Source organism: Oratosquilla oratoria, chromosome 41, assembly GCF_046742065.1.
Source record: "Oratosquilla oratoria isolate Oo_2021 chromosome 41, ASM4674206v1, whole genome shotgun sequence".
NCBI classification, from domain to species: Eukaryota; Metazoa; Arthropoda; class Malacostraca; order Stomatopoda; family Squillidae; genus Oratosquilla; species Oratosquilla oratoria.
The window spans coordinates 44,165,893-44,185,892 of record NC_134817.1 but is presented as its reverse complement, the minus strand read 5'-3'; the positions used below and the strand labels follow the sequence as shown (position 1 = coordinate 44,185,892).

At 43.1% G+C, this 20,000-nt stretch overlaps 1 protein-coding gene across 1 annotated transcript; it reads left to right on the top strand.

The window, feature by feature from the left end:
• The first annotated feature begins 3,118 nt into the window (after positions 1 to 3,118).
• LOC143021182 (uncharacterized) lies at positions 3,119 to 10,807 on the top strand. The gene is made up of 5 exons (XM_076178474.1): positions 3,119 to 3,149; positions 3,499 to 3,536; positions 8,165 to 8,451; positions 9,736 to 10,128; positions 10,372 to 10,807. The coding sequence occupies exons 1-5, from the start codon at positions 3,119 to 3,121 to the stop codon at positions 10,661 to 10,663; spliced, it is 1,041 nt and encodes a 346-aa protein (XP_076034589.1). The 3' UTR covers positions 10,664 to 10,807.
• Positions 10,808 to 20,000: the final 9,193 nt, after the last annotated feature.

Genomic DNA, 20,000 nt, shown 5'->3' with positions numbered 1-20,000 from the left:
TTTTCATTCTGGTTTACGGCAACTGATATAATTAATCTACTGTGTTGATGAGGATGAGGCTAAACTACCTCTTTAATACGTGGTCTTGTTCCTTTTTATTCTAGCTTCCATCAGCTATTTCATTTCTCCTCTTGACATACCATCAATAGCAACAGATCTATAACCCATCTATTTTATCCATCATGGAGTATGCATCTCTTTCTTATATTCTGGTTGTCACCTGTATACTTTATTCATCCTCGGGTCGCATGTCCAACATCAAGGGAGGTTAACAGCCAATCGCGAACCTTCCATTTCACAAAGGGCAGTACTTTTCTTTCTACTCTGACTTCTGCAAGCATACTTTATAAGTGTCACGATCACCTTTTCAATGGAGAAGAGATTCATGGTTGCAACAGAATCTTTATTTTAATCATTTCCAGGATGAAAACGGAGCATTTTCAAACATATTCCTTTCCCAAATGATCACGTGTTTCAAAAGAAGAAGGGGAAGCGAGTCAAATAGAGAAGAAAAGATGGACAGATCTTAACGGATGAGATGTTAAGGGGAATATGGGCGGAGTATTTTACACAGCTGTTGAATGTGGAGGAGGATAGGAAGGGATTGGTGGTCGCAATGGGAGGCGAGGCGCTTAAAAATGACGGTGATGGGTGAGGAGAAGGGAGTAAAAATAAGAGAAAGATGAGGTGCAAGTAGCTCTGAAAAATATGCGAATAGGCACCTTGGTTAGATAGGTGTCATGCGGAGAGTCTGAAAAAGAGGGTGCAGTAATGGTGAACTGCCAGGTGAGGTTGTTTGATGTATGTCTAAAAGAGGGTAGAGTGCCTGAGGACTGAAGGAGCACCTGTTTAGTTGCACTCTACGAAGGAAAACAGGACACATGTGAGTGTAGTATTTTCAGAGGGATCAGTTTGTTGAGTGTAGTTGGGAAAGGTTATGGGAGAGTTTTGATTGAAAGGATTAGGAAAAGAACAGAGGTAGATTGGTGAGGAACAGTGTGGGTTTAGGACAGGTAGGACAGAAATACAGACCCTTGGTCTGTTTGCAATTCTCTAGGTAATCTCCATCATGTAAGGAATTTGATAAGTTCCTGTAAGACTAATTTAGCATGTAACCTACGTAGTGGTATAGCCTCGGGATACCTTGAAAATGTGTCCAATAAAGGTAGTATATACTCATGGCCTCCTTTGGTTTTAGGTAATGGTCCTACTATATCTACAATTCCCTTAGCGAAGGGTTCCTCTCCTATTGGAATTTGTTTTAAAGGAGCCACTGATACAGGCTGGTTAGGTTTGCCCACTACTTGGCAAGTGTGAGAACTGCGACAGTACTGTATTACATCCTTTCTAATTTTGAGCCAATGGAAATATTGCCAGATATGGTCTAAGGTTTTTCGTACACCCATATGTCCTGCAAAGGAACTATCACAACCTAACCGCATAAATTCTTCCCTGTAGACCTTCGGCAACATTATTTGTCGTCTTTCAGACCATACTGCATCATCAGTAGGACAGGTGCTATCCACCCACTTGTGGAATAGTATTTCCAACTCTACGTATAAATCCTCCGACAACTCACTACCCCTCACTCTTTCATACAAATCCATCAAATCGAGATCAACTCTCTGCAAGTCACTGAGACTCCTTGCTTTCACCTCCTCTCCCATAAACAAACAAGTCAAGTCATACACTTCCGAATCATTTTCTCGTTCCTCTCAGAACAGGGATCTCAAATCAGTCTATGTCTCGACTTGGTAGCTTTCACTAGGGATTTTCCCTTCGGGATTCAGACTGTCCTCACATTTAGGTTTTCCACAGCCTTCCCCTCTCAAGACCTTTATTAGCCGTACTTGGTCCTTAGACCCTTCTCTCTGGGCAGCCATGGCCCTTGTGACCTCGCACACTGGCAGTAATCCCGGATGCTCTTTTTCAAATTGTTCGGTTTCTTCCGAAACAATTGAATTGGGATATCTGACACTATGGGTGTAGGACACATCTTCCCACCTACTAATTCATTTCCCATAATGACTTCAACACCTTCCACTGGCAACTGATCTACTGGGCTCATCATTGCCTGTCCCTCATATAGAGGCGATTCTATATCTTTCTCTACCAGTGGCACCCTCGCTAGGCCTCCTAGGGTGCCTAAAACTACACTACCTTTTTCTACTGGTTTTTCTACTAATCTACTTAGCATTACTGATTAGAGTGCTCCTGAGTTTCTCAGGATGGCTACTATTTTTATCTTTTCTCCCCCTATGGATATGGTTCCTTGAAAAAGGAACGGTTTATACCCTTTCAAGTGAGGTTTTACATCATCCTTTTCTTTGCGGTCTGTGACAGCGGTATTCATGAGGGCCACTGCTTTGGCGGCCTCCTTTTCTTCCTCTTCGTTTTACCCTATGTATGGGTGTCCTTCCTATTTAATACTACTATGGGTTTAACCCTCTCTATCTCCTTTCTCCTCTTCCAACAATCCCTAGCCAGATGGCCTACTTTCCTGCAGTAGAAACATGACACGCCCTGTGATGACTTAGTATAGTCACCCTTTTTGACCTCTATGGATTTCGTAGGTGGTCCATCTGACGAGGTAGAGATGTTTGGATGTTCTTCCCTCTCCCTTGGAGTAAATGGGAATTTTCCTGCAGCAGGTTTTATTATTTTGTACTTATCTGCTAAGACTGCAGCCTCTTCCAACTTTGAGACTTCTTTTTCCTAAAACTACAAGGACATCTCTTTAGGGATGGATCTCAGATATTCTTCTACCAACAGTAACTCATTTTCTTATAATCTTCATTAATGTTGCGGGATCTCAACCAGTGGTCCCATAACATTTGTTTCTCTCTACTAAATTCAACGTGTGAGGTATTAAATTGCTTTCTTGAATTCCTAAACTTTATCCTATAAGCTTCAGATACCAGCTCACAGTCTTGTTGAATACTCGGCTTAGTTAGTTCGTAATAGCACCGTATACCCTTAGCGGTTTACTTCTGAAGCTTGTCCGCAACAATGCAGGCCAATACTCCTTCGGCCATTGATGATCTTTCGCCATTCCTTCAAACGTTCTAAAGTAATTATCTACTTGTGATTAATCAAATTCCGGTAGCAATTTAGCGTTATGCACCACATCAAAACTGTGTCTTTCATACGTGAGTTGAGAGTCTGGTAGCACTAGTCTATTTTCTTGCAATTGAGCTTGAAGTTAAAGGTTTGCATTCTCTATCCTAGCTCTCTCAGTTTCTTCTCTTTTAACTTCAGCTTCTATTCTAGCTATCTGTAACTTCAACCACAATTCGCTTAATCGAGATTTATTGTTTCGAGATTCACCCTTCTCTCTTTTCTCTTCTCCTTCTTCCTCACTCTCTGAAGTGACAGACACTCTACTCTTTCTGCCCTTCCTTCGTCTCCCATCGCCCACTTTCATCTCGATTCAGCACCATAGCTACCACAATACGCATGAATTTTGTTTTACTGTATTCACATCATGGACGTACTCAGCTCCTAGACATCGTGCCACCAGCCTCAACTCGTTTACGGTAAGACTTTGAATTTCTCTCTCTGTGGGTTGTCTCGCTACAAACTCCATACCTCCTCTTTGTTTGACCTCATTTTCTCACATTATTGATCCTATCTAATACTAAAATTCTCGTTGGTAATTCTTTCACTTTACCTTTCAATTCCTGGCAAGGTCAGCAACTTATATGTTACGAATCTTACGAATACTTCTGACTCCTAGCATTAAAATTCTTCCAAGATTTATAGATTAATATGCCGCCACTTAATTTTGCGTTATCATGAAAATTAAGAAAAATTAAACACATCTAACGTTCAATATTATTCATTAAAGTTAATAGGATTAATCAAAATAATTATAGCAAGGAACATAAAACAGAATAATAAATTCTAAACATGATTCCAAATTATTCACAATTTTAATGGAAATAAAAGAGAAATTATTACCAAGAGATTCAATGTCTAGGCTTCCCGCGTCACCGCCATAGACAGGGGGAGGAAGAGACTTAATTCACAGCCGGAACATCTCCAATCCAATTCTCGAACCAAACGATAAGAACGTATCATCCCTTACCTCGAAATAACTACAGAAATTTGTCTTGCCTCAATAGAGAACATAGTACTCATATGATATGACATTATTACAAAATAATATATAAATTGATAATGCATCTGACAGAGTTAGACATGAATCAATAGAGTATTAAGACATCGATCCAAAACATTTTCGCTTTCTACCTGTGACGTCGAAACCGCATGCTCCATTGTCGAGCGTAGAATGACATCTTTTTTACCCAAACTAATAATCATCTTTATACATTACATATATAGAATACTCATCTATGTAACACTATCCATCTGTCTACCTACTAATCTATCTATCTATCTATCTATCTATCTATCTATCTATCTATCTATCTATCTATCTATCTATCTATCTATCAGACAGACAGACAGACAGACAGACAGACAGACAGACAGATAGATAGATATAGATAGATATAGATAGATAGATAGATAGACAGATAGATATACTGTAGATAGATAGGTATATATATATATATATATATATATATATATATATATATATAGAGAGAGAGAGAGAGAGAGAGAGAGAGAGAGAGAGAGAGAGAGAGAGAGAGAGAGAGAGAGAGAGATAAAGAAATTAGTAAGAACATCATAGGCACATGGAGAAAATAAAATAGAATATTTTAGTATATAAAATTCTCTCTTGTACAGTAATATCTTGCCTGATCGAGTTGCCTACGAGAAAAGTGAATATTTTACGAACAGAGAATTTCTGTTTTTCATTGAATTTGAATGTAATCCATTAAAGATAAGATAAAAATAAACTATTTAATTACTTATCGGCTACACTCTATATGCATGATAATCAGTCTTGGTGCTGATAATGTAAATGTCAGTTTAAAACATAATAAAATAATCTTTGTCATAAAGATATACCGATCGTTGAGTCGAAAATACACAATTATTTAGGTACTTTGTTTGATGACGATTGCAGCCAATGAGGTAATTTGTTTTCAAAGTGGCGTTTTTCCGTCGACGTTATCAATTCGATGTGATGATATCGATTTTTGAAGTACTGAGCTTTATCCTCAGATGAATGAAATCATTTGATATTTGCTAGAAGATAATTGATAAGCTACGTCATTAGAGCAAAGACCTTAATCATGATTGATTTTTATTTTTATTAAGGATCGGGTGGTAACTCGACAAACCTGCTTTTGTGTCGCCGTTTTCAAGTAATTGGTCTAGTTGCTGTCAGGCAATTTTAATTAGCTTAATGTAAGTCTTGGGCTCTCAACCGATTTCAACAATTCTACCTCAAGTCCTATCTGAACCCAATATTATTGTCACTGTGTTGTTATAGTGAAAGAATAACTGTCGCTGGTTATCATTTGACCTTAAGTAAGGAGTTAAAGGAAATTCAGTCGAGGTCGAGAAAGATTTTGGGCTCGTCCATAGACCGAGTTTTAACCCTATGGGGCTGCTTCTTCACGCGAATAAGAATGTGCTCAGGAATTTTGGAAACGACCGACAAGTAGGCAAATCGTCACGCCCTTCTTGCAAATACCCGTCATGAATCCCTTGTAAAGTTTTATAGCCGGTGAACACCTAAGAATCTTGCCAACTCTAGTTGAATATTCACTTATATATATATATATATATATATATATATATATGTATATATATATATATATATATATATACATATATATATATATATATATATATATATATTGTATTACGTGCTCTTTCAAAATTTTGTCTTTTTTTTTTTAAATCTCGTTAACAGCCATTAGTAATGCAGCCATTAAAGTTTTGATATTTGCTATATCTAAAGATGAATTAGATATTTCACTATTAGCCAAAAATAATATAATTAAAGTTGCTACAGAGATTGGGAAGGAACAGTAGAAATCAACCATCTACTGAATTTGTATGTTAACTATTTCTTATATATACCATACAAGCAGTTTTGATGATACTTACGTTTTTCAATTCGCAAAAATTTATTTTTTTGTTTAGTTATACGTGTGTTTTTTCTGTACAAAAATACCTAAATGTGTAAAGTAAATACTATATAATATATGCATATAAAAAATCAGCAACAAACGACATAACCATACTACAAAACGCTCAGGGATGTCTCAATCTTGTAAACACGATTGTATACTGTCTTTCTAAGTGGTCACATAACTAGGCCGATCAAATTAATAAAACAAAGTAAGAAAGTACTATCAAGTAAAAGTGTTCATGAATATGTAGCTTGTTTCTGTTGAAACTAAGTACACCAAGGCAACTGGACATTGTTGTATAAGTTGACATATTTTTGTGCCTTCTTTGGAGTGGTTGTACCTGTTTCTATGACAATAGTGTGTTGATATTGATTTAGTGTTGGGTGGAGAGCATAATCTCTCTCACAGAATCAAATTGAAAAACTCAGAATAAAAAATAAAAAACAGAACAGTATACCTCCATGAAATAGAGAAAATAAATTTAAAGTACTAGATGATATTTTTCAAATGTAAGGGTGAAATAGGAAGAAAGTCAGTTATTGTTTGCGAATAATAGAGCAGTAAAACAGTTAGTGACGGAGTTTGGGAAGGTATGTGGAAGGAGAGAGGCGAAAGTAAACATAAAAAAAGCAAAGTGAGAGGTTTACAATGGGTGATAATAATGGTATTCTGGGATGACAAAAAACAAACAAAAATAAGGTTGTGCGAGGGAGTGTACAGTGTCCACGGCACTGCATGAGGCAGAGATTTGTGAATTAAAGAAGACAGGAAGAATGATGTTATTTAGGTCAATGAACACCTGCATAACATCATTACCAGTCAACAATTATTTTTTTTTCAAATGTCACTAAATGTAATAACCATCGTACACCCCACCAAGGGCACGTTACCTAAGACTCTTTCCTTGTCGCCCTATGCAGTACCCATCCTTTATAAATATACTCTTGTAAGTCACCTTTTACAATGTATCTGCTGACGAGGACCAAGGAGAGTAATCGAAATATACAAAAAAAAAATCACCTCAAATCTTATTTTCCAAGACTACGTTTTAAATTCAACACACACACACACACACACACACACACACACACACACACACACACACACACACACACACACACACACACACACACACACACACACACACACACACACACACACACACACACACACACACACACACACACACACACACACACACACACACACACACACACACACATATATATATATATATATATATATATGTGTGTGTGTGTGTGTGTATAGACATATACATATATATACATATACATACATATATATATATATATATATATATATGTGTGTGTGTGTGTTATACATATACATATATATATATATATATTCATACACACACACACATATGTATGTATATATATATATATATATATATATATATATATATATATGTGTGTGTATATATATATATATATATATGTATATATACAATTACATACATATTTATTATACATAAAAAGTACGGGTTCCAGAGTCTACTTGTTCATATGTATGTATGTAGATGACGTTTCTCCTCTGAGGAGGCTCAGGGGAAGAAAGGGGTTGTTTTTTAATAGAGGGCTGGGAGACTTCTTGGACTGGTAAAAGATGATAAATTTAAGATATTTATATTCGGGTATTGGTCTTACGTTGCAGTGGATAATATTCTTTATAACTCTTTCTTCGGTTTTATATGCTGATACCATGTAGCTTTTGTAAAACAGTTTTATGGATGTCTAGAATGGGGCGTCGGTGTAGGGGTTATGTCCTGGGTACCAAGGGTCGATTTCATTTTTGATAGATCTCTCAACAATGTAGTTAGGGAAACCGTTATTTACAAGAACTTGGGGGTCCATTGAAGTTCGTGGTGAACAGATGTCCAGTCTGAACAATGGGTGAGCGCCATCCTGACACGCATTAATAGTGGACCTTTTGTATGTTACGGGGCACTCATTTTGTCCATATAGACACCATCTATTGTTGGTTGATTTCACATGGACAGTGGTTTTGTATCCAGAATCAGAGGAGGAGACTTGTACATCTAGAAAGGGAAGGGAACCGTTAATACTGTTTTTATACATACCATACCAAAGCCTTTATCGGCTGAGAAGAAACCTGCACAGCGAAGCTATAGCGGTAATCCCCTACCACACTCCTGGCCAAATGGCCACTTCCGGAAGGGAGTGTGTGGTTGGACATTCCGCATAAATCATCGGAAATTTAAAATTCCCGGCTCTGTGCAGGTGGCGCAAGCGTCTACAACCCCACCTCCCCCTCCCTATCCCCTCCCTTCTTACTCGGCTGCACGGATTGAGCCGTCACTTAGCATCGCGGAACCAGACGAGTCGGTCACTCAACAACCCACCTTCTTTTCATGCCGGTAAGTCTGGTTCCTGCTCGTGCTCTTGTGTTCTCGTAGGGAGCCCTACCTGTTCTCCTGCAGTTTTTCCCCTTCGGTGTTGTGTCCAGACACCTTTGGGACACCCCGTCTATGATTATCATTATTCTATTTTCAGACCAAACGCTTGTGTGTGGAATCCGGCTGCACAGCCAGGATCTCGTCAGACGGCCACCACGACCTCTGCTCCCGCCATGCCCCTTGTTTCTCACAAGCTGGCTTTAACCCCCTAGCCTGCGTTGTGTGCAAAGCGCGGGTTGAGGAGATTCGTGCTGCTCCTCCCAATACCCGTTCCAAGCTAGCCGCCCTCGAACTCCTTCGGGAGTATGGTGTCCCCGAGCGTCCTCAGGCCTCTCGGCAGCCCCATACATCCGACCATCAAGGGTCCTTAAAACCCTTACGGCTTGCTTTGTCAAGCACCCCCACGAACTCGTCTTCCTCCCTAGTTCACTCGCGTGAACCCGGCAGGAAATCTCGCTCGAAAAAGAGGTCTGCCTCACCGAGGTCCAGGACGCTCAGCTTGTCCCCACCCTCCACAGCCTCTCCCCCCAACTCACCCTCCCTTCCTCGCTCTCCTTTTCCTCGCCGTAAACCCCACAAGGGCAGGGAGCCGGAGGACGAAACGAGGAGAGAGGGAACTCTGGCTGCCCAAGTGGCTGCCCTCCTTCCGTCCCTGATAGGCCCCGTCCTTGAATCGGCCCTATCACATTATCCGGCCTTTCAGGCCGCGCAAATCATAACGCACCCCTCTCCAGAGCAACCTCCTATTGAACCTACGGCTCTAGCCCCCCCTCCCACTCTCCCTCCTGGTCCTTCCCTCCGCCCCTCCGTGCCGGCGACAGGTATAGGACTAGAAGGCCCCTCTCAGGAGGAACCCCCCAATCAGACGTCCGTCGGATTGGACGGGGTGGAGGACCACTACAGTTCTTCTTTACCTTATCCTCCTACCATGACGGACTCTTTTGAGTTCCGCCCCTTCTCATGGTGTGACCTTCCCCGGTCCTGGGAGTACTCGTTTGGAGAAGGCCACAAGCTAGTGGCCTGGTCTCCCGACTACTCGCTACCGGAGGGCTGGAGGAGGAGAGATGACGTTATCCTAAAGTGGGCCAACGACGAGGAGGGGGCTAAGGTTCTATAAAAGATTCGACCCCTCTCCGCCCCGGCCTCCACGCCCTCCAGGATTTCCACCTCTAACACTCTGGACGCATTAGGTGCTCTCCTGGAGAACCCTCGTTTAAACCCTGATGGGCATATGTTTGTCGACAGGTCGGGGGACTCACCGGCGGTAGCATTCTCCCCAAACGCCTGGTTCCCGCAGGAGAAAGGGGAGAAGGCCTTAGACATCCCTGCTCTCTTCGAGCGGGCCCAAGACCAACCCAAGACGGTTCCTCCTCGACGGCATATCCCTTCATCATTCCCCGTCGTCCTGCCACCACCCTTCGCGCCGGAGGGCCTGCGCGATTGCTTATGGCACTCAGGCAGGGACCCCGCCCTCCCCCATCAACTTAGTGAACCGGAGGCTAAGTTGCTGACGACGGAGGCCTCGACCAGACAAGACCTTGCCTCTACCATCTCGACCGTCATGGCAATCGCGATGATGAGGAACTGGCTGACGACGCTCGCCACGAGCTTTGAGGACTTCCCGCGGGAAGAATTGAGGTGAGTGGGATATTTCAATCTATACAGAGGGTCCAGACCTGTCCTGGCGAGAGACGCTCAGGTAGCGTCTTCACCCAGGACGGAGCCTCTTGACTAGCGCCCGAGGACGAGGTCGTTCGGAAACGACCTCGGCCTCGCATATGTTATACGTTCTACAATTGAGCGATGTGACTTTATTACACCCTCCGGGGATCGGGATCCTTCTCGCCCTACTAATTTGATTCGCGTGTTTTCTGTATGCAGAGACACCCTGGCGGCACTCTCTACCGTGGCAGAGGGTACAGCCAACATGGCGTCATCAGCCCTACCCCCAGCAGCGAGGGCCTTCACCGCGGCTCGTTTGGCAGCTCGTCAGTCTGCAACGCGGTCGGCCCCGGAGATAGCTCGCCGGGGCGTGGTGAGAGCAGCTCCCCTTTCCCGTGGTCTGTTCGACCAGGAAGCGACAGACCGCGTCTTCGCTACGGTCCCGACCGTCATCCAGATCCAACAACCCTCCCAACCTTCGGAGACACGCGATAGTGACCATCTCCGCTAGCACAGTTCTGGACTTCCTGTCTTGGCTAGCTGACACCACCAACAGGGCACCGGCGACGATCTCGGCTCACTACGCAGCCCTCGCTGATCCACTCTGCTTCGGCATGAACATCAGAGTGCTACAAAGGGCGCGAAACCTTCTAATGAAGGGGATCCGCGCCTCGAGAGAGCCGAGACGTCAGCCGGTCCTAGCCTGGTCCTTGCATCGTGTTCTGCAGTACCTGACGTTCGAAGGGACCATCATGGAGGAGGAACACTTCCTTCAACGTGCCGTCTTTCTGCTCGCCCTGGCTACGGGTTACAGGGCGTCACAGCTGGCGGCGATCACCCGCCACCAGTCCTCCTCCAAACTGGAGGAGGACTGCTCTGCCCTAACTCTCGCTCCATCACCTACATTCCTAGCCAAGAATGAGCAGGCGGACGACATGATTGGCCCTATCAGAATACCATCCTTCCTGGAGGAAGGAAACCCACACCCGCTGTGCCCGGTCCGTGCGTTTAAAGACTACGTGGAACGCACGGAAGGGGTGTCCGAGGATCATCTCTTCTACAATTCGAAATCTCGGAACCCCTTAACCCCGAGGTCCCTGGCGCGTCTACTTTGCCGCGTTATAGAGAAGGCCGACCCGGGCCATGCCCCCCACGCCCACAACATCAGAGGCCTTGCGGCATCGCTGGCGTTTCTCCGCACCCACTCTGTGGAACGGGTGCAGGACCTCGGGGGCTGGGCATCAGCAACTTCCTTCAAGACACGGTATCTCTACCACTCGATCACCCCTGTCCCATGTGTCGCCATGGGAACGGCTCCACCCCTCTCTTCGCAAAAGAAGGGGGGCAAAGGGCGACCGAGGGGTAGGGGAAGGCCCAGGAACCGCTGAGCAAGATACAATATTCTACATAGAATTTATGCACTATGTAAATTGTACAATATTATTTTTATGAAAAATAAACAAATGAATATATATATATATTGATATTGATATCGATATAAGTACTTGATGCTTTTTGTCTCCCCTCTACTGAATGATAAGATGAATAGTCTCCCATACGAGACACACGTAATAACGGCTTGAGCCCTGTCCTCGACTACAATTTGGGCTTCACCTTCTCCTCCCACCTATCCTCGTCTCATGCTTAGCTTCGCTGTGCAGGTTTCTTCTCAGCCGATAATACTTCTTTGTCGCGGCTAGTGCCGCTTAAATTGTTTTTATCGGCTTAAGAAACCTGCACAGATTTAGGGTCCCTCCCTCCTCCCACAGGCGAAGCCTTCATTTCTCATTGAAGTGACGGCTCAATCCGTGCAGCCGAGTAAGAAGGGAGGGGATAGGGAGGGGGAGGTGGGGTTGTAGACGCTTGCGCCACCTGCACAGAGCCGGGAATTTTAAATTTCCGATGATTTATGCGGAATGTCCAACCACACACTCCCTTCCGGAAGTGGCCATTTGGCCAGGAGTGTGGTAGGGGATTACCGCTATAGCTTCGCTGTGCAGGTTTCTTAAGCCGATAAAAACAATTTAAGCGGCACTAGCCGCGACAAAGAAGTATTTTTTCCTGTATAAGAGAGGTAGCCTGTGAGGGCGAACGAGGAATTAGGTTCTCTCGGCACTTAAACGAGAGAGTCTTGTCAGTTCGGGTGCTTCTATATCTGCTGGGATCAAATCAAAACACGGAAAACTTTAAAATATCTAAAGGATTTTCGAATACATCATACGAAGGCAACCATCAAAAGGGTAGCACTACAGAGCACAACGGATCTTGATGACAGAAACACAATTTGTAATGCGAGGTACTCAGCACTTAGACCTCCCTACTACAGCAACGGAGTAACAATCAATGATTGTGATGTATAGGGGAGAACCGTTCCAGCCCACTCGGAAGATGATTTCCATTCGGAGAACAGCAGTGATGAGAAGACTTGACGTCGAGTAGACTACGACGGGAGTTGACAAGACTTGTGATGATTGGCGTGGCGATGGGTAATCTTCGCAGATTGTCTTCAAATCAAGTTCTGCTTTGCCGCTGGGGGAAGAGGGGTATATATACCCCAAAAACTGCCGATGTGGACGCTTCGCGCAGGCGTAGTCCTCCCGGGCTTTGAAGCACGAAGCCGACTCGCTCGTTGGCTTTGGGTGTAAACAAGTGGTTTCCCCGAGGTGAGGAGCTCAACGACCATCAGCGCAGCCACAACGAATTGCACCTATACCAGAGGAAAGGGAAGGGGTCCTTACATAGCCAAAAAACAGAGGCATAAAAACCACTACCACCTATTCCATCCCTATCACACTCCACTCCCCTCCCCCTCTTCCCTCCTTATTTTGGCACCTACTGGATGACGGGTTATCCCTGTTTCGGTGGTAAAAATGAGGCCTGAATCTTCCAAGAGTCTCTGGCGGAGGTCGTCTATATATCTACAGTAGATACTAAGTTTCTTCTCAGCAGGACCTTTTCTTCCATTGTTTCTATGAAGAAATTGGTAAAGAGGACCCCAAGAGGAAATTCCATTGCCACCACGTCTGTTTGTACATACATGTGTCCTCTTGGGCTTCTAAAAGATATTATTTTGGTGCACAGCTAAAAAAGAGAGCGTAGGGCGTGTTCAAGGATGTCTAAGGTGGGAATGTTGTCATTGTGGTAGACTCTCTGGATGATAAATTTAATAGTTCTGCCAACAACTATATTCCTATAGAGGGATTCGGCGTCCAACGAGGCAATTTTGCTCTCCTCGGGGGCTGGAGTTCTTCTCAGGATGTCTAAGAAGTCTTTAGAAGATATAAGGCTATATCCGGAATGGGTGTAGGGTGTTAGGATTTCCTTTAACTGTTTAGCTAACCGGTACGTCGGGGTGGAGTCTGACTGATGATGGGCCGTAGAGGGTTACTTGCTTTGTGTATGCACCGTAAGATACAAAAGGCCCACTACTAATGCAAATATCACGACGGCGCTCACTGACTGTCCCGACTGGACATCTGTTCACCACGAACTTCAGCGGACCTCCCGAGTTCTTTTAAACAACAGTTTCCCTAACTACATTGTTGAGAGATCTATCAAGGATAAAGTGAAGCCGACCGTTGGTACCTTGGACATAACCCCCACACCAACGGCCCAAACAAGACACCCGTAAAACTGTCTTACAAAAGCTACATAATAGACTAGAGGCAAAATCTGAAAAGGGGCCTAGGAATCACTTTAGGGAGTACGGAATGTTAGAAGCTGGCATATTTCAAGTGGATGTCCATTAAGTATAGCCCTTTTAGATATTATACAACCAAAACAAAATGGCCACCATTATAAAAAAAATCTGGATGCTAATAGAATTGCAAAACTTTATATTTTAGATAACATGATGAAATTTGCTGTATTTGAATATATTATATACATACATCCTCAAAAAATGTAAGCAATATCTTATCTATTTTGTTTCCCTATGGAGAGACAAACAAAAAATGCTCTGAAAATCCAACAAAATTACATCTTGATGTATTATATTAAACTTGTATAAATGTACAAATCCGGTCCACGCTGGCACATCGCCACTGTTGGAGTCATGATGCGAGAGAGAATCCAGGCCATATCTCTGGCAGAAGCATCGTCATACACTTGATCATCTGAGGTAAACATCTCATTTAAGGTGGCTGTGAATTTAGGATCTTTTCGAGAATATTGGGGAGTGACTTTTTCCAAACGATGAAGTTCTGGAGCCTTTAAGGACCTTGACTTTCCAAGAAGAAGTATTTCCTGTTGCAGATGTTAAGGGATCTTTCTGGTAAATTACAATCTGCGTCGTATGAAACGTCCCCATACTATCTAACGTTTCATCGATAATGGCGATGTCATCAGCAGCGTATTGGCAAATTTGTTGGATGATATATTTAAAGAGACAGGAGTATTATTACAATTTCCGAAATGTGGCAGATTTCTAACTATAAGTGCTGTGTCCAGCCTACATATCTGGTCATAGCTGGGAAAGTGCCCTGTGTGATGGATGATTTTAATCAACGATCTTTAACGTGTTGCCTGATGAATTGCTAGGCCAAGTTCAACTTGTTTTGGTGTGAGCTGTTTGTGTTTCGACACTGCGGACACCAGGTCTTGACTTATGCTCAAAGCAGTTCGCTTCACAAATTTATCGTCAGCCTGTCCGTCCATTTCTCCAGACAGCAAAATACTGAGGAATAGAAACAAGCTCTGCGGTACAAAATTTTCGGCACTCTCCTTACTGTCTGACGTGCGATTATTTAGTCCTGGACGACAACTGATGTCACCTCTAATGCGTAACGCACAGTAATGCAAGACTAACAACTCTTCTGTCTCTTAGCGCGAGAACTGTGTAGGCCTAAGATCATCCACATTTCTCTTTATCTCCATCTCATCCGAACGTCTCTTCAGTGTCTGAACAGTAATCTTAGATGACAGGTTGGAAAACATCAATTGTGGTTGATGTGGATCGAGTTGAGGTACAAAGTTGATCTAACCTGGAAGAAGTCGGTGTAGTTTTTCTTTGATGCGGGATTTGTTTTCCCGGTATGGTCCAGCGTCAATGCCGAATGCGTTGAGCAAACACCTGTACCTTTCCCAAACGTCTAGAAGCGTATAGATTTAACCTCAGGCAAGTCCAGTCAATACTTTAGATGCGAATTTCTCAAAGTAGATATCTCTGGATGTTTGAGCTGTGCTTGTGCTGTATTTTGATGTTTTCCTATTGAACTGTACATAATACTGAAGATGATACCTCACTTACTCCTGCCAGGTGACACGACAATACAGAGTCTGTTTGACCTCCTTGGAGAATTTTGTTAGAAACACCAAAGGTAGCAACCAAATACGTTTGTTTGCTACTTTTCTCTTGGCATAAGATATACAAATCAGTGTCCATAGTGGACAGTTTACTGCGTAGGGATAGTCTCGGTGGTTAACTTCTCTCAGGTGCATTGCTTGAGGAGGCAAGGGTGCTTTCATACATTTTCCTGAGTCGAGTTTTTTTTAAACAAATTTGTAAGCGCCGAATAGCAGTTTTTGTTAATCAGGACTTCAGTCTGTTTCCTAATTTCCTTCAAGTCAATGTTTTGGATTTATTCAACAGTGTGCAAGTTCTAAGAGTCATTGTACTTCTTGCTCTCTGCAGCGATTTCACGGACTCGTTGAACTCCGGCGCCTTCGAGGTTTCTCGTTGGTTTCTTTGGGTCTTTTTCGACAGAAGATACACAGAGTCCATTCAGTACTTGTGTCGGAACTCCGCTTTTGCCCCTCATATTTTACCTGGGATTTCATGTTGAAGCTCAACCCAGGTCACAACATCCTGCAAACATTCAGAAATTACATATAATAAATTATTTTAGCATGTGATTAAAACAATTTCACCAAATAATTATGGTGTGGTATGATATATCTTTGCATCAATATACATACATACATATACCAAGGCTTTTTCCCCCCTTACTAGGGAGGTAGCCAAAAAGGAAAAGCCATAAAATCATTCCCATCCATTCCATTCATGAAAACACTCCACACCCCTCCACCCTCCCTCCCATCTTAGCACCTCCTAGATGACGGGCCATCCCTGCACCCTGCCCACTGCCCTGGGTCAGAAGCAGTGCCGCAAGATACAGCACATCCACAGCAAGGCCGCTTCATTAAATCGGTGACCCCCCCTCTCCGTCCCTCCATTTAAAGGAGAGAACGGGGAGAAATCCCTTCGGGTTGCGTCAAAATTTTGCTCACACACACTACCTCACCCCCCATCCTCCCGTCCATTCCACCTCATACATCACAACATCTTCCATATACAACCATTCTCCATTCACCCCTGTCTTCTGTCCTCTCCCGTCCTTTCTCAACAGACATTCCCCTCTTCCCCAAAGCCCCCTTCACCCCATCCATCCATCTCATCCTAGGACGTCCCCTCATGTTCACTCCCTCCACATCTGCCTTCCATACCTCCTTTACTAGTCTTTCTTCACTCATTCTTTCCATGTGTCCAAACCATCCTAATACTCTTTCATCAACCCTATCTCCCAACTCCCTTTCCACCCCTGTTCTCCTCCTCACCTCCTCATTTCTCACTCTATCTAGCCTAGTAACCCCCATCATACTTCTCAGACACTTCATCTCAAACACATTCAAGCTCCTTCTCTCTTCCTCTCTTATGTTCCATGTTTCTGCTCCATACAGTGCTGTTGGCACAATTACTCCTTCATACAGTCTCCTCTTAGCATCCATTCCCAAATGTCTATTCCTCATTACACTTTTTAAACCACCAAGGCATTTACTCGCTCCTCTCAATCTACATTCTACCTCCACCTTTACTCCAGCTTTTCCTGCCACATTTGCACCCAAGTATCTAAAACTATCCACTTCCTCCAGTTGCTCTCCCTTAATGTTCACTTCCAGATTACTGCCACTTTCACCCCTTGTACATCTCATCACCTTACTTTTACCCACATTTATCTTTAGCTTTCTTCTATCACACACTCTCCCAAACTCTGTCACCAACTTCCTCAATCCCTCCTCCGATCCTGCCACAAGCGCAGTGTCGTCCGCAAACAACAGCTGGCTCACCTCTCACTTTTCTCCATTTTCTTTAACCATCTCCAATCCCTGACCCACTACCCTTGCATTTACCTCTCGCACTACTCCATCCATGTATAAGTTGAACAGCCAGGGTGACATAACGCATCCTTGACGAAGTCCCACCTTTACCTCAAACCACTCACTCTCTCCACTTCTAATCCTGACACAAGCTCTACTACTCTCATAAAAACTCTTGACAGCTCCGAGAAGCTTTCCTCTTATCCCGTATATCCGCATAACCTCCCACAGTGCCTTTCTGTCTACCCTGTCGTAAGCCTTATCCAGATCCATAAAGGCCCAAAAAACATCCTTCCCCTTTCCTATAGCTTTCTCACATATCTGTCTTACCACAAAGATCTGATCTACACAACCTCTACCTGTCCTAAATCCACACTGTTCCTCACCAATTATTCCCTCTGTTCCTCTCCTAATCCTCTCAATCAAGATCCTCCCATAAGCCTTCCCAACTACACTTAACAAGCTAATCCCTCTGAAACTACTACATTCACACTTGTCCCCCTTTCCCTTGTAAAGTGGAACTATACAAGCACTCCTCCAGTCCTCCGGCACTCTACCTTCTCTCCAGCAAACATTAAATAACCTCACCAACCAGTCCACCATCACTGTACCTCCTTTTGTAAGACATTCTGCATGGCATCCATCCAGACCAGGTGCCTTACCTGCTTTCATCATCTTAACTGCTGCTTTCACTTCATCCTTCCTTATTTCTCCTCTATTTTTCTCACTCATCACTCTCATTTTCTCAGCATTTCCCACTGCAACTCCCTAAAATATTCTGCCCATCTTCCCCTTCCTGCCCTCTCCTCCATTATCATCTCTCCATCTGCACCTTTTACCTTTTCTTCTCTACTTGATTCGCCTCCTCTTCCTCTCTTAATTTATTTCCAAAACATCTTTTTATTACTTTCAAAATTTTCTGTCATACTCTGACACCATTTTACATCTTCTCTCCTCTTTGCCTCCTTTACCTTTTTCTTTACTTCTCTTTTCTTTTCTTTGTACGTCTCATATGACTCCCTCGTCCTATTTTGTAACCAATCTGTGTAAGCTCGCTTCTTCTCTTCTACAACCTTCTTCATTTCCTCATCCCACCATTTACTACCCTTCCTTCTATTTCCTCCTGTCCGGGGATTGGGACTAGGCATCCTTCTTCTTGTAGCCCCACAGGGCACATTCCTAAAAGTAAAAGCAAAGACATAAGAGGGTCTGCATCAATATATTTATGATAATTCATAGGTATCAATGAGACACAAATACAACATTTCAGAAATATATGTTTGGTAAAGTGCATTGTGGTTGTTAAAATGTATCACTAATCACTAGGACCCATACATTATATATATATATATATATATATATATATATATATATATATATATATATATATATATATATATGTATATGTATGTATATATATATACATATATATATATGTGTATATATATATATATATATATGTATACTGCACGTGTATATATATATACATGTATACTGCACGTGTATATATATATACATAAATACATAAATATACATATGTATACATAAATATACATATGTATACATAAATATACATATATATATATATATATGTGTGTGTGTGTGTGTGTGTGTGTGTGTGTGTGTGTGTGTGTGTGTGTGTGTGTGTGTGTGTGTGTGTGTGTGTGTGTGTGTGTGTGTGTGTGTGTGTGTGTGTGTGTGTGTGTGTGTGTGTGTGTGTGTGTGTGTGTGTTTATAGTATGTGGGTCAGGGGTTGGATATGTTTAAAGAAAATGGAGAAAAGTGGGAGATAAGCCAGTTGTATGCTGACGACACTGCGACACTCATAGGAGAGATTGAGGAAGTTAGTGGCAGAGTTTGAGAAGGTGTGTGAGAGGAGGAGGCTGAAGATAAATGTGGGTAAAAGTAAGGTGATGAGATGTACAAGGAGAGAGAGTGACAGCAAGCTAGAAGTGAGCGTTAAGGGAGAGAGAGTGGAGGAAGTGGATTGTTTTAGATACTTGGGTGCGAATGTGGCAGGAAAGGGAGGAGTGTAGGTGGAGGTAGAATGTAGATTGAGAGAAGCGAGTAAATGCCTTGGTGGATTAAAAACTGTAATGAGATATAGACATCTGGGAAGAGATGCTAGGAGGAGGTTTTATTAAGGAGTGATTGTGCCAACAGCACTATACGAGGCAGAAACATGGAACATAAGAGAGGAAGAGAGAAGGAGTTTGAATGTGTTTGAGATGAAATGTCTGAGAAGTATGATAGGGGTTACTAGGCTGGATAGAATGAGGAATGAGGAGGTGAGGAGGAGAACAGGTGTAAAAAAGGAGCTGGGAGATAGGGTTGATGAAAGAGTATTAGGATGGTTTGGACAAATGGAAAGAATAATTGAAGAAAGACTAGTAAAAGAGGTGTGGAAGGCAGAGGTGGAAGGAGTGAATATGAGGGAGCGTCCTAGGATGAGATGGGTGGATGGGGTGAAAGGGGCTCTACAAAAGAGAGGAATGTCTGTTAAGGAAGGACGGGAGGGGACAGACGATAGGGATGAATGGATAAAGGGTTGTGTATGGATGATCCTGTGATACATGAGGGGGAGTGGGTGGGGGATGGAGGGTGAGGAAGTATTTATGAGAAAAAAGTTGACGCAGCCCGAAAGAATTTTTTCCCGTCTTCTCCTTTTCTGCATGAGGGGATGGAGAGGGGGGGTCGCCATGCTTATGAAGCGTTCTTGCTGTGGATGTGATGTGTCTTGCGACACTGCTTCT